The sequence below is a fragment of the Podarcis vaucheri genome (assembly GCF_965113315.1).
Source record: "Podarcis vaucheri genome assembly, chromosome: 7".
Taxonomy (NCBI): Eukaryota; Metazoa; Chordata; class Lepidosauria; order Squamata; family Lacertidae; genus Podarcis; species Podarcis vaucheri.
The window spans coordinates 2,822,627-2,836,865 of NC_138765.1; the positions used below are offsets into that span (position 1 = coordinate 2,822,627).

At 45.8% G+C, this 14,239-nt stretch overlaps 1 protein-coding gene across 2 annotated transcripts in view; it reads right to left on the reverse strand.

Moving 5' to 3' along the window:
- Positions 1–1,356: 1,356 nt before the first annotated feature.
- Positions 1,357–14,239, reverse strand: part of DLL3 (delta like canonical Notch ligand 3) — a 174,357-nt gene continuing 161,474 nt past the window's right edge. For both annotated transcript variants that reach the window (XM_082231102.1, XM_082231103.1), the window contains one exon: positions 1,357–3,710. In XM_082231102.1, the coding sequence (XP_082087228.1) occupies positions 3,705–3,710 (6 nt within the window). In that variant the 3' untranslated portion in view covers positions 1,357–3,704. The remainder of the gene's footprint in view (positions 3,711–14,239) is intronic.

A 14,239-nucleotide genomic window follows, 5' to 3' on the forward strand; every position in this document is an offset into this window, starting at 1 on the left:
CATCCCTACTGTGAAGAGCCCCCCCCCTTACTACAATAGTGGACAAACTGAGTGTCAGCAGGAAGAAAAATTATTTGCCCTTTCCACCGAAGAACGAAAAGCCATGTGTGGTTATCAAGTGTCAGGAAGTAGGAATGTCTTCCAGATCCTTTAACTCGCAAGAGCTGTCCCTTGAACTGGGTCCCTTGGAATGTCCCTTCTGTGTGAAACATTGTGCAAGGTTTTGCAAATAGTTGGGGGCTTAATAATAATAATAATAATAATAATAATAATAATATTTATACCTGCCCATCTGGCTGGTTTTCCCCAGCCACTCTGGGCGGCTTCCAACAAAACACTAAAATACAATAACCTATTAAACATTAAAAGCTTCCCTAAACAGGGCTGCTTTAGCTTTGTTAAACTGTTTGTACAACTTTGGGTGGGCTGGTTCAGGGAAAGGGATTCCTGTTTGATGATGCCACTGCCTGTCTCCCACAAATATTGTGCTTGGTTTCTTTGAGTGTGAGACCTCTGCTTCTCCTGCTACTCACAAGGACTCCCCCTACATTGGGGGGGGGACCTGTGGCCCTCCATATAGTATTGTTGTTTAGTCGTGTCTGCCTCTTCATGACCCCCTGGACCAGAGCGTGCCAGGCCCTCCTATCTTCCACTGCCTCCCGCAGTTTGCTGGTCGCTTTCAGAACACTGTCCCACCATCTCGTCCTCTGTCGTCCCCTTCTCCTTGTGCCCTCCATCTTTCCCAACATCAGGCTCTTTTCCAGGGAGTCTTCTCTCCTCTTATGAGGTGGCCAAAGTCTTGGAGCCTCAGATCCAGCTATTACTGGACTCCAACTCCTATCAAGCCCACCCATCATGGCCCCAGGCTTGGGATGGTGGCAGTCATGGAAGTCCAACCACCTTGGTGGCTTTCCACCTGTGGCCTCTTTTTCAGTGTGGTGGGACCTGACTGGTCACGGAAGTATCCCTTGAGAGCAGGCCTAACTCAAACAATGTATTCAGCCACTTGGGGTGGCAGCATTTTTAGAGAGGTCCCTTAAACAGCCTTATGCAAACTGGGAGGCCACCTCTGGAATCCTTGGCAATGTCAATGAATGCTAAGACCACAAACTCTGTGGTGATGATGTGAGGAGTCTGGGTTGCACCTCTCAGATTGCCATTGTGCTTTGGGCGGCAAAATTTATTGAGCTAGTCCACTGCCCAGTTCAATAAATTGGGACACCACTGGGCACAGGCTCGGCTGATTGTCCCCATCACAGCCACCCTAAAAGTTCCACCTGGACGTGGTGGTTGTGTAGAAGTGTGGTGTAGAAATGAAGCAAAACAGTGGAAGAAAACAGCTTCAGGCAGATTCGGTTTCACTGAGCAAAATAGATATTTTATATAACTTTCTTTTGAGAGAAAGGACCATACATAAGAAAAGTCACAGAGGGTGGGGAAGGATATATAAACATGGCACTTATAAATATACAGTATATACAACTTAAATATGTTTATAAAGCATCTCCAGCAGACTTTTTTTGTACACAGTATTTATTGTGTTTTTAAATTAAAAAAGAAAACATGGGGCGGGGGGGGGGAGGGGAACAGTTTAAAAAGGAACAAGAACTGCTATGCATCTCAAAATATTTCTGTTAAAATCTGTGACATTAGGATCAGAGGCTGAAAATGTAACTGCAATCCTACACGACTACTCAGAAGTAAAAGCCATTGATTTCAATGGGTTTTACTCCCAGGTAAGCAAGTCTAGGATTGCAGTCTTAATCTTTTTTTTAATGGAATGAAAAGGTTGCCGCAGCTGTAGTAAACTGACCAAGTTGCTACCAAAGCATGATTTCACTCACTTCATCCTTTTTGTATAAAAAAAATACTCACCATTATTGGGGGGGAAATGTCGACTTTTCTTTATACGAAGCTTCAAATTGCCAATTGTGGGGTAACAGAACAAGAAGTTCATCTCTCAAAATGTGTTTTAAAAAATTCAAAAAGCAAAATAAGCAATCGCGACGTTCATCCAATTGGTCACGTAAAGCACAATGGATTCCGTTTTGACTTGATAGCCCAAAATGATGACTTATCTCTTGCCAGAGTGCGCTTTTATATTCCACGTTGCTTTTGGTCCAGGCCCGTCTCCAGGACCAGGAGGCCTCTGTGGTGGCCGAGGGGGCTTGCTCTTGTGGAGGGAGTGGTGGTGGTGGTGGGGAGCCTTCTAAAGCAACGCACCCCAAGGACCCAAGGTCCTCTTAAACAGAATCTCCTCTTGCTGTGCTGCTTCGCAATGAAGGACAACGGTGTCCCCTATGAGTCTGGTTGAGTTTTCCTCCCGAATCATTCAGAAGAGTGACAGGGAATCTTTGCAGGCCATATTCCAGCAGTAGGTGGGGCTAGAGACCTAAGTGAGCTTTTGAGGGTCTATGGATGGGCAGCACGGCAGCCACAATTCAGCTCAGGACCACACTGAAGGGTTAAACGGCCACCTTGCACCTGGGTCCTGATCCAGATCAGGCCCCTGGGACCTGCTGTTTGCTGCTTTCCCCCCTCCCTCCTACGGCCACCATGGAACGGGAGGGAGAGAGGGTGGGGCCAGGTAAGAGTGGCCCTGGGAAACCTCCGGGGGCCACACCCAGCCTGGGGGCCGGAGGTTCCCAGCCTCTGATTAAAACCAACCAACCAGGGAACTTCCACTACAAAGGGAGGAATCTGTTAGTCTCCCACATGCTACTTGGCTTGTATAAATGTTGTCCCTGTACGGTGATAAGAGTGGCGTGACCATACCATTTCCTCCAGGTGAAAAATGCTTCTTCAGGAACTACAACTGGCAAAATAGAGGGATACTTGGAACCTGTCCTGCCAGGTTCTTTTACAGGTGAGTATCTCACCTGAGTCCCCCTTAGCATATCCTCTCCTCCTTGGTTTTTTTTACAGCCACATCAAGCCAACAGGTGCGCATTGTGCTTTCTTAATTTTTATTTCCTTTTTCCTTTTTCAATGAAAGGTGCCTTGTGGATTCTTTTGTAGTTGAAAGGCGAGGCATCACTCAAATCCAATCAATCATAGCTTCCTGTTTGGGGGGGGTGTCGTTTTTTTCCTGCACCTCTCCGGTGGTTGAATGAAAGGGCAGTTTTCCTCCTTCAGACTGAGAGGAGAGTCACTGTGGGCTGAGGCGAAGAGCCCACAAAACGGAAGGGAAACCAGTTTAAAAAGGGCAAGAGTTTAAAAACATATAAAAAATAGGAACATGAAAAAAATAATCGCTTCCTTCCTGGCACTTGTATGGGAAAAGGACCTGCCTTTTCTCCAGATTAGACAATCCTAGGGCAGCCTCCCCCCACCCCAAATCAGCCTCCGTCCTTCTTTTCCCCCCTTTCAAGAGAAAACCCAGACAAACCTCTCCAAAACTCAACTCTGACTTTCAAAGACTTTCCAATCCAGCGATCGCTTCCTAAGATTCTGAGTCAGTCTGTTGCTCTCGATGCAAAAATAAAAAAATATAGCAGCAAGAATAAATATTAAATATTTTCCTTTAAAAAAGGAGTCTTTTTTATAATAATACTATATAGATCAAAAATTAATAATGGTAAGACATTGGCTGCTCCGGGAGTCCGTTCAGTCTGCTCTGTAAACATTCCTTTAGCTGAGAATTTGGAGGGGAATTAAAATAAAATTCAGGCGGTGGAGTCCAAGGCTTGGGAGAAGGGTTTTCTTCAGACCTAGAAATGAATGTGAAAAAGGAGGGAGAAGGGGAGGGAGGGTTAGAACGGAACACAATGACCAAGGATTGCCTTTTTGCCCTCCCCCCCTCCCCAAAACTAAGTGAGCATGTTTCCAAGGAAGGAATTATCCCTGCCAAGTCTGGATTAATCATCATGCCAGATAGGATCTCCAGATAGACTGCTGCTGTGCCTGGTGTGTTCCTCACCCAAGAGTTTCCTGGAGAAGCCACCGAGAAGCCTCCTAGTCCTTTGCCCTGCCCAGCGCAAAATGCCTTTTCCATTCAGGACACCGAGAAGGTAATGCACAGTGGCGGCTGCTCACATTCCCAGCTCCCTGAAGGAAGGAAAACTTTGCAAGGAGCAAGAGGTGCGTCACCACCAAACCGGCAAACCAGCCCAAGATAAGGAGGGCTTGCAGGCATGGGAAGAGAGTCCAGATTCCAGGTACCACCAGCAGTCCTTCGGCATTTCTAAAACCTGGATCTCTGTGAAATTTTTGGCTTGTCTTAATTTTGTGCAGATGATGAATATTGGGATTCCTGCACCATTTTTTTTCCCATGTACAACTGACCTACCTATCCAGGAGGACTGAAATAATACCCACTGGGGCAGAGGTACTGGGAGCGGAGAGGTGTTTAACCATCGTCTTACAAAGTATAATGGATATATTTAAAGTATTCTCAGTTCTCTCTTCAGCTCAAAGCTGGTGCTGTAGTTTCATATGAGCAAATAGTTCGGCTCAAGGTGTAAATAGGGAAAGGGAGTCTCTTTGTAATGCGCTCTCTATGTAGAACTCCCCAGCCCAGCAGTAAATGTCGGGGTGGCCAACTGTGTGTACTCACCTGTGAGTTGACGTCCTCACATCCTCAGGTGTCGCGCCAAAAGATGAGGTTAAACGCCTCTGAGGCCAGGAGTACAGTTGATTTCCCTAACAGAAATTGTTTGGAGATTGCCTCTAGGAACACTATATTGCCCCTTTCTGCAGCCTCCCAACCCTAGTTTGTTAACCATTAGTTCCTGAATAAGCATAAATTTTAAAAATGAAGACAGACATTGAGAAGAAGACAGCAGAACTTGAAGATGGGCTCTCCTCCCTCCTTAGGGTTCCTCCTTTCTCCGTCCTGAATAAGAAGGAGCCAGTCTGAGGAATAACCACTCTTAACAGGGTTTTTTTTGCCCCAAAGACACAGTGCTGTGGTGCAGCTACCAATGATCTGACGGTATAAGGCAGCTTCCTATAGGAGGGATGGAGTAGCACTTGAGAGCACTGGAGAAGGACAAATCACAGGTGAGGGTAGCGCACAGCTGGCTGTTCTCCAGATGGTCTCAGGTGCTGCTCCAAGAGGTGGACCATACCAAGCAAGTCACCTCCACCCAAGAAGAGGTGACAGTTTGCATTTAAAAAAAGAGTTCAGTCAAGTTTTTCCATTCAGCTTTCCCAAACTGAGCAAATAAATTTAATGTAGAGTAGTACCAAGGGACACGGGTGGCGTTGTGGGTTAAACCACTGAGACCAGTACTTGCTGATCAGAAGGTCGGAGGTTCGAATCCCCGCGACTGGGTGAGCTCCCGTTGCTCGGCCCCTGATCCTGTCCACATAGCAGTTCGAAAGCACATCAAAGTGCAAGTAGATAAATAGGTACCACTCCAGCGGGAAGGTAAACGGCATTTCCGTGCGCTGCTCTGGTTCGCCAGAAGCGGCTGAGTCATGCTGGCTACATGACCCAGATGCTGTACGCCGGCTCCCTCGGCCAGTAAAACGAGATGAGCGCTGCAACCCCAGAGTCAGCCACAACTGGACCTAATGGTCAGGCATCCCTTTACCTTTACCTTAGCTGATAGTACCACACACCCAAATGCCGCCTCTACTGAGGCAAAGGTATTTTGCGATACCACACCAAGAAATGATGGCGGTTTAGATGTTCAGCATCTGTCTCGGGCAAAAATCCAGGATTGCAAGGCCCAGAAAGCTGCCTCCCCGGAGTGCCTTGTGGACTTCTAGAATGCATGGCTTTATCTGCCTTGATACGGATGCTGTTGAAGCCTTTCCGCATGTACATACCTTGCAAATGACCAATAATGCAGGATCTCTTCTACAAGGAATCTTAATGCAGCATGTTCTACACTTTCCCCTGTGGATATTGAGTCTGAAGACAATGGTGGCAAGACTGGATCTTGAGAATGGCGAAAAGGGGAATTCGCTGTGGGCTTGAGGACATCTTCTCCTTAGGAATTGTGCCACAAATTTTGGATTGGACAGAAAGAAACCCAACTGTCAGAATCTTCTAACTTTTGAAAGGTGTACCTTCATATACAGCCAACAGAGTGTCACTGAGCAAAGTGGCTTAAATTGATGGATGGTAATGGATTTGCTTGTAAAAGGGTTGATTTCAGCAGGTAACCAACCTCAGATATATAGATGACACAACCTTGATGGCAGAAAGTGAGGAGGAATTAAAGAACCTTTTAATGAGGGTGAAAGAGGAGAGCGCAAAATATGGTCTGAAGCTCAGCATCAAAAAAACGAAGATCATGGCCACTGGTCCCATCACCTCCTGGCAAATAGAAGGGGAAGAAATGGAGGCAGTGACAGATTTTACTTTCTCGGGCTCCATGATCACTGCAGATGGTGACAGCAGTCACGAAATTGAAAGACGCCTGCTTCTTGGGAGAAAAGCAGTGACAAACCTAGACAGCATCTTAAAAAGCAGAGACATCTTTTTATTTTTGAAACTTTAATAAATATCTTATAAAAAAATAAAAATAAAAAGCAGAGACATCACCTTGCCAACAAAGGTCCGTATGGTTAAAGCTATGGTTTTCCCAGTAGTGATGTATGGAAGTGAGAGCTGGACCATAAAGAAGGCTGGTTGCCGAAGAATGGATGCTTTTGAATTCTGGTGCTGGAGGAGACTCTTGAGAGTCCCATGGACTGCAAGAAGATCAAACCTCTCCATTCTGAAGGAAATCAGCCCTGAGTGCTCACTGGAAGGACAGATCCTGAAGCTGAGGCTCCAAGACTTGGACCACCTCATGAGAAGAGAAGACTCCCTGGAAAAGACCCTGATGTTGGGAAAGATGGAGGGCACAAGGAGAAGGGGACGACAGAGGACGAGATGGTGGGACAGTGTTCTGGAAGCTACCAGCATGAGCCTGACCAAACTGCGGGAGGCAGTGGAAGACAGGAGTGCCTGGCGTGCTCTGGTCCAGGGGGTCACCAAGAGTCGGACACGACTAAATGACTAAACAACAACAACCTGTGAGCCAGGGGAAGGAGACTTTAAGAGTCAGTGTACACAGGGGTTGTATGGAGCGTCCCCATGCCATGCTTGACATGTTTTCCCACAAGGTGGTACAATTGCAGTCAGACAGAGGGGGAGTTGATCTACATGGATCAAGCACCAGGATTTGAGACTAGAAATCCAAGGGAGTTGTACAAATTACACAACACCATTTATAGTCTGCGCCAGTCAGCTAGAAACTGGAATGAATGCCTGGACAGTACTTTGCAATCTCTTGGGTTCAACAGAAGTGTGGCAGACAATTGCATGTATATCAAAGGGTCAGGAGACAAACATGAATGTTGTTTATCACTTGCGGACGATAAGTTATGTGTCGTTCTAAAGCTTTGCCACTCAGCTCGTTCTGAAATTCAAAGTGAAAGATCTATGAAGTGTGCAAACCTATCTTGGGGTATAAGCGCACAGAACCAATGACGAAAGTTTTCTTCTCAGCCAAAAGGTTGAAATCGTTCAATTACTGGAGAGATTTAATATGAAGAACTGCAAAGGAGCAAGGACTCCAGCAGAGGCTGGTTTCCTCAGAGGGTTATAATCTGAGGAGAACTCAAAGTTTGAGCAACCAGATCTCTATCGTTCAGCAATAGGTAGTTTGTTATATCTATCTCAGTGGAGCAGACCTGACATCTGCTATGCAGTAGGTGTCTTCAGTAGGATAAAGCTAACCCAACCAAAATGGGAAGGCAAGCTGTTAAGCGTGTTCTTAGGTATATGAAATGCTGGAATGTTTTACAGTGACTGGGCTAATTTGCCTGATAGAAAGTCAATAAAGTTATAATTTGGAAGTCAAACGGAATCTGTTCTGGAAGTCCGTTCGACTTCAAAATATTCAGAAACCAAAACACGGCTCCTGCAGCCAATCGGAAGCCATGGAAGCCGTTCGGCTTCAAAAAATAGTTCACAAACTGAAACAGTCATTTCTGGGTTTGCGGCATTCAGGAGCCAAAACATTCAAGAACTAAGCTGTTCAAAAACCAAGGTACGACTGTAAAGTAAAAGGTAAAGGTAAAGGACCCCTGACAGTTAAGTCCAGTCCCGAACAACTCTGGGGTTGCAGCACTCATCTTGCTTCATTGGCCGAGGGAGCCAGTGTACAGTTTCCGGGTCATGCGGCCAGCATGACTAAGCCGCTTCTGGTGAAACCAGAGCAGTGCAGGGAAATGCCGTTTACCTTCCCGCCGGAGTGGTACCTATTTATCTTCTTGCACTTTGACGTGCTTTCAAACTGCTAGGTTGGCAGGAGCAGGGACCGAGCAACGGGAGCTCAGCCCGTCGCAGGGATTTGAACCGCCAAACCTCCGATCGGCAAGCCCTGGGCTCAGTGGTTTAATCCACAGCACCACCCGCATCCTGTAACTGGACTGTAACAACTGTAACTGGACTAGTAATACAGTTTGGAGGTTCCCTGATAGGATGGAAATCACAAAAATGGGGTCTTGCAAGTGTATCCTCCACTGAAGCCAAGTACTGTTCTCTGAGTGAGTTGTGCAGTGAACTGGTCTATTTTAAACAGTTACTGATTGACATGGGAATGAAAGGTGAATCTCCAGTAAAGGCCTCTATTGATAATCCGTCATGTGTACCGTATCTCTTGCTAAATCTGATCATTTTAAAGGAAGATCAAAACGTGTCAACATTAAATATCAGTATGTAAAATGTACAGTAACGTGGCACAGAATGTAATTATGCCAGTGTACTGTGAAAGGAACCAGAATGTTGCTGATGCAATGACGGAACCTTTGACATTCCTGAAATGTAAAATGATGGTTGAATGCTTAGATGTGGAAAACCATACTAAGTAAGCACTCTGTTTATGCTCTGTAAATAGTTGTTCTGAAAAGACTGAGAGGGGGTGTTGGGGATATTGGTCATACGTTTTCAGGAAAATGTCTGAGAGTTTCCGTATGTAACACGAAGCTCTGGGATTGTTTACAAAGGTGCAAAGATGACAGTGAAATTGTGGGCATGCACATTGCATTATTTGAGTGACTGTGAGAGTTTCAGTTTTGGTCTGCTGAGAGGATGCAAGCAGTCTCTGTATATAGCAACTGTTAAGCTTCATAACAGGCAATAAAGCTGCCTAGAACAATCATGTGTGGCTCATTAATCAAGATTCAGGGCCATTTCCTCACGCTTTGCTGCCGACAGTGTTTCAACTCTGCTGACACGTGGTGGGAAGTGTGCAGGGCAAATCTGTTTATGGCAGCCTTCACGCCATAAGCCGCCACAGTACTGTCCCCCACCACTTGGTGTTTGATTTAGACTTTTCTGGAGGCCACCTTCCAAGAACACCAGAACATCACAGATCTTCACTTTGGTTGGGTGTAGCTCATAGTCCTTGCACTATCTTTACATCATGTTGCATCATAAGGCCATGGGAGTTAAGACTACTTTGGTGTTAAGGCTACCATTGCATTGTTAAGAGCATTGTCCAGGCCAATAAGATGCTACAAAGATTCCCAATGGAAGAAGAGTGCAAAGGAGTCCACTTTAGACACTTGAGATAAGAAAAGTACTGCTACTGCCTGTGACTACCTCGTATTTATGTAGCGATTAGAGAAAAGCAATGCCTTGCCGACATTTGGCTCCAGTTTTGCTACCGCAGAGTGGGAACTTGCTTGGATCCTTCTTCCTGAGGTGGTTCTTGCTCGGCACCATTCTGTTTGCTGCTGTCATTGGTGTTCTCCTCTCATTAGGTCACAGGTATCAAGGTGAAGCTGCGTAGCAGGGCAGGCTACTTTTGCAATCAGATATTGGCTGCTGCCCGTTGTCTTCCCAGTAGTGATGTATGGAAGTGAGAGCAGGACCATAAAGAAGGCTGATGGCCGAAGAATTGATGCTTTTGAATTCTGGTGCTGGAGGAGACTCTGGAGAGTCCCATGGACTGCAAGAAGATCCAACCTCTCCATTCTGAAGGAAATCAGCCCTGAGTGCTCACTGGAAGGACAGATCCTGAAGCTGAGGCTCCAATACTTTGGCCGCCTCATGAGAAGAGAAGACTCCCTGGAAAAGACCCTGATGATGGGAAAGATGGAGGGTACAAGGAGAAGGGGACGACAGAGGACGAGATGGTGGGACAGTGTTCTCAAAGCTACAAACATGAGTTTGACCAAGCTGCGGGAGGCAGTGGAAGACAGGAGTGCCTGGCGTGCTCTGCTCCAGGGGGTCACGAAGTGTTGGACACGACTAAACAACAACATTGGCTACTGCCAGAGCTCATGATCTCAACACCAGGTGGAACAGAAATAGCTCCCAGCAGCTGTTTTGCAGCATGTCTCAATTGAAATCTGAAACATGGAGGTTTCCACTGATTTCGGTAGAGAAAGTTAAGCATGCTGCCTGCTCCCAGCCCAAGACTGATGTGGGGCAAAAACAGACCCACTCCTGAAGACGCTCATCACCCCTTTTAGGGAATGCAGCAGGTTTTAGTCTGGCTTTGGAAATTACGGCCGAGTTTACACATAACGTTAAGCCATGGCTTGCTTAACAAACTACAAGTTAAATGTGAGTTGTCTTACAGGTGATCAAACAAACTATGGTTTCCTTCTGCTCTTACCTTGTGCTTTTGTAGCCTGGTCTGGTGGCCAAACAAACTGTGGTTAAAGGAAGGCTTGCCAAGTCATAACTAAGGGAACCAAAATTCATAAGTCAACAACAAACCATGGCTTTATCTCATGGTCTCTTGGCAGTAAGCAAACCGTAGTTAAGCTTCTGGGAAGGGTTATTCATTAAGCCATAGTTTAGGGTTATGTGGAAGCCAGGGTCCTGCTGATTTTAGTAGGCATATAAGAACTTTTCAAGTTTTTAAAATTCACTTACCAAAGTGCTTGATCTTTTGAGAGTCTCACTTGAAGGAAATGCTCACAAAATCCTGCTCAGTTTAGAGCCAAACTTGGGGGTTTTGTACATCCCTATTGCTGTTAAAAGATATGTTTATGTATGACTTTCTCTTGCAACTGGGCAGGGATCAGCAGATAGTTGAGAGGTGCAGAATGATGTATTTAGTGCTCCCATGGTAGAGTGATCGCTATTCTCAACATGCTTCTGAACATCGGGCAAGATCAGATATTGAGAACACCTCTCAATGGAATAAACCTGATGTTCTCTCTTGTATGACAGCCTTATCCTTACTGGCACAAAGTCCTTTTACAACTCTTGATCTCATGAAATCGTCCAGTTCCATTTTAACCCCCATTCAGAAGATCTGGGTTTTGCAAGTTGCCTGCTTTTTGTGTGGTTTTTTTTTTTTTAGTTCACAATACATTCGTCTTCCTTCTCATTCTTGGAACTAAGACAACTATAGAACAGTCCCACCCTCTTCCCTCTCTGGTCTTGTGGGCTTGTCTCTTCTGAGTGGTACCCTCCAATAGCAAGTCTTCTTTTGGTGGGGTGGGGAGCAAGTACTTTGTGCTAAGGGATATAACACACATTTCATTGGTGAACTTACAAATTCTTTCATGCGAGCTGGCCTTTGCCAACTTGGTGTCCTCCACATATTTTGGATTACAGTTCCCAGTGCTTATGGGACCTGTAGTCCAAAAGGTCTAACTGGCAACAGCGAGTGTAACTGAGCGTTCTCCATATTTCAGGGAACCAAGACTACCTCCCTCCTACTTGGCCCTGAGGAGACCCCCAGAGCAGTTGCCATGATTCTAGGGACACTGATGCTGCTGGGATCATCTCTGGACCACTTTACCCCATTTAGACTGATATCAAGTAGTCTGACTGATAAAATGTTGATTTGGCTGTGAACAGAGCCTGTGAAATCTTCCTTTCCAACGGTTTCTGGTAGGGAGGAAAATGAGGCTATTGGAGACAGAGGTTTTTGTTTTTCTGCCAGGGCTATGAGCGGCTCACAAAAAGAGTCTTTAGTTAAGTGATCACTGCCTAAGCACTTGATTCTCGAGATCTCTGCGTTAATCAATTTGGTTTGGGATGGAAGGACCAAAACTGTCTAAATGTCTTACACGGAAATATACCTGTTGCATTTTTTTGTCGTTGTACCACTATCCCTATATTTTGATTTTGCACAGTGTAAATTTGACATGATCGTAGATTGCTATGGTTTAGGCTGTATGTACAGTAAAACTATGGGTTGTAAATGTTTGGGGAAATTCCTATGGAAAAAAGAGAATGCTATGTAGAACAACCCCTAACAAGGTTTATGTGCATGCCTGAGGTCCATTTGAAATTTCAGTGTATAAATTTCCTCTTAGCTTACACAAAATAAAAAAGCGATATATGTTAAAAAAAGAAGAAGAGTCTCTTCTGAAGATGCCATAGTTTAAAAATGCCCAGAAATGAAAGATAATGCTGCTCGTGTCCACCCCAAGCCTGCAAAGTTTAAGGCTTCAACCCTAGGAAAAGAGGGGAAGAAAACAAAACAGGAGAGAGAGAAAGAGAGATGGGTTTCTATACACCTACTCATGGGAGCTACCACAGTCTCACTGCACTGTGTTGGTTCTCTGGGATCTGGCCGGAGGTGGTATGGTATTGCTTGGCCATGTGCAAGATGTGAGAAAGGAAAGATAGCTGATGTGGTCAGAGTTGATGCTGCCTTACAGTTGTGTGGTTAGGTAAACAATGACTTAGGAGGAAGAAGGGCTCACCTTCCCACAGTACGCCTTGGCTCACCTGTCTGCTTGAACCCCCTGCCCTCTTCAGCCGAGGCTGTGCAGGGTTCCTAGAGGCAGTCTCCAACCAATTTTCCTGACGCGGCCTGCCTCCTACAGCCCCAAGAGGGATTTTAGCACATCGTTTGGAGGGACACCTGAGCCAAGCTGGAGAAAGAAACCTTGGACTTACCGTGGAGGTTCCTTGGTGAATGGAGGGTATCCTGGATGAGTTACTCCTGCCCCTTGCTCTCATGTAGGGGACCATGTAAATCAGCAAACTTTATTCCTTCTGGTGAGAGGTGCCCTCCCCCATTTGGGGAAATAATGAAGCTGGTGTAGCTGTCACTCTACAGCTGGAAATAATCTTCAAAACAATAAAACTCCCTGAAGCCCTAACAGAGAAAAAGAGGGCCAGGAAGAGCGTCAACCCCTCAAGCTGCACTGCACTAAAAGCTCTGTGGCCCAAAGCCCCCTTCCCCAATTGTCACACAGGTGAGCTTAGCATACCCTCATCAGGTCCAAAACCCAGACGCCTTGGCCAACAAGAGGATGATCACGATGGCCTTTGCCTTTTTTGATTTTTCAAAGCAGCTGGGCTGGAGAAAGCATAGAAAGTAGAATTGTGGATATATTAGGCTAGTTGCTCTTTCTGCTCCTTTCATTAGGAATCTTGAGGTAATACTGCTCACTTTGTTGCTTGCTGATGACGTACATGTACAGGCTATTGCCCTGTATGTACATTGACACTCTATTCTCCTGGACTCACATCCGAACACCCCGCTCCAGGATATCCTCTTCCGCTGATAGGGGAAGAAGCCTTGGGACTACTGTGAAGGTGTTTTCTCATCAGTTGATGATTCAACATCTTCAGGACGTTCTAGGCATAAAGCAGGTACCCTCTGGCAGAGATGTTCTCAAAAGTCATCCTTCTAATTCAAGCATAACTCTGTGGAAGGGCAATCTTGCCTTCTAGGCTTAAAGAGAAATAACTTGTTGGAGTAGCTACCTCCCAAAAAGCTGAAGATGAATCTTGGATGTCTTTGTGACATCCTTCTTCCAATGAAGTTTGAGAGCCAGTGTGGTGTAGTGGTTAAGAGCGGTAGTCTCGTAATCTGGGGAACCGGGTTCGCATCTCCGCTCCTCCACATGCAGCTGCTGGGTGACCTTGGGCCAGTCACACTTCTCTGAAGTCTCTCAGCCCCACTCACCTCACAGAGTGTTTGTTGTGGGGGAGGAAGGGAAAGGAGATTGTTAGCCGCTTTGAGACTCCTGAAGGGGAGTGAAAGGCGGGATATCAAATCCAAACTCTTCTTCTTCTTCTTCCTTGCTGTCAATGAATGAGCTGTGCCCGCAGAAGGAGCAGGCAATGGCTACACCTTGGCGGCGTCATGCTGACATGAGAGTGAGAGGCAAGAGGTGTTTCTCCAGCAACAACATAACCCCCCCTAAATTTATAACATGACACCTCTCAACAAACACAACATGAAATCAAACACAACATGAATGTTAACATAATAGCTTACATTAACCACACCACCTTAACTCAATTGATGAATCCTTTGTGAGAGAAGAAACCTGTCCCTTGGAGAACGTGTCAGTTCCTAAGTTGATT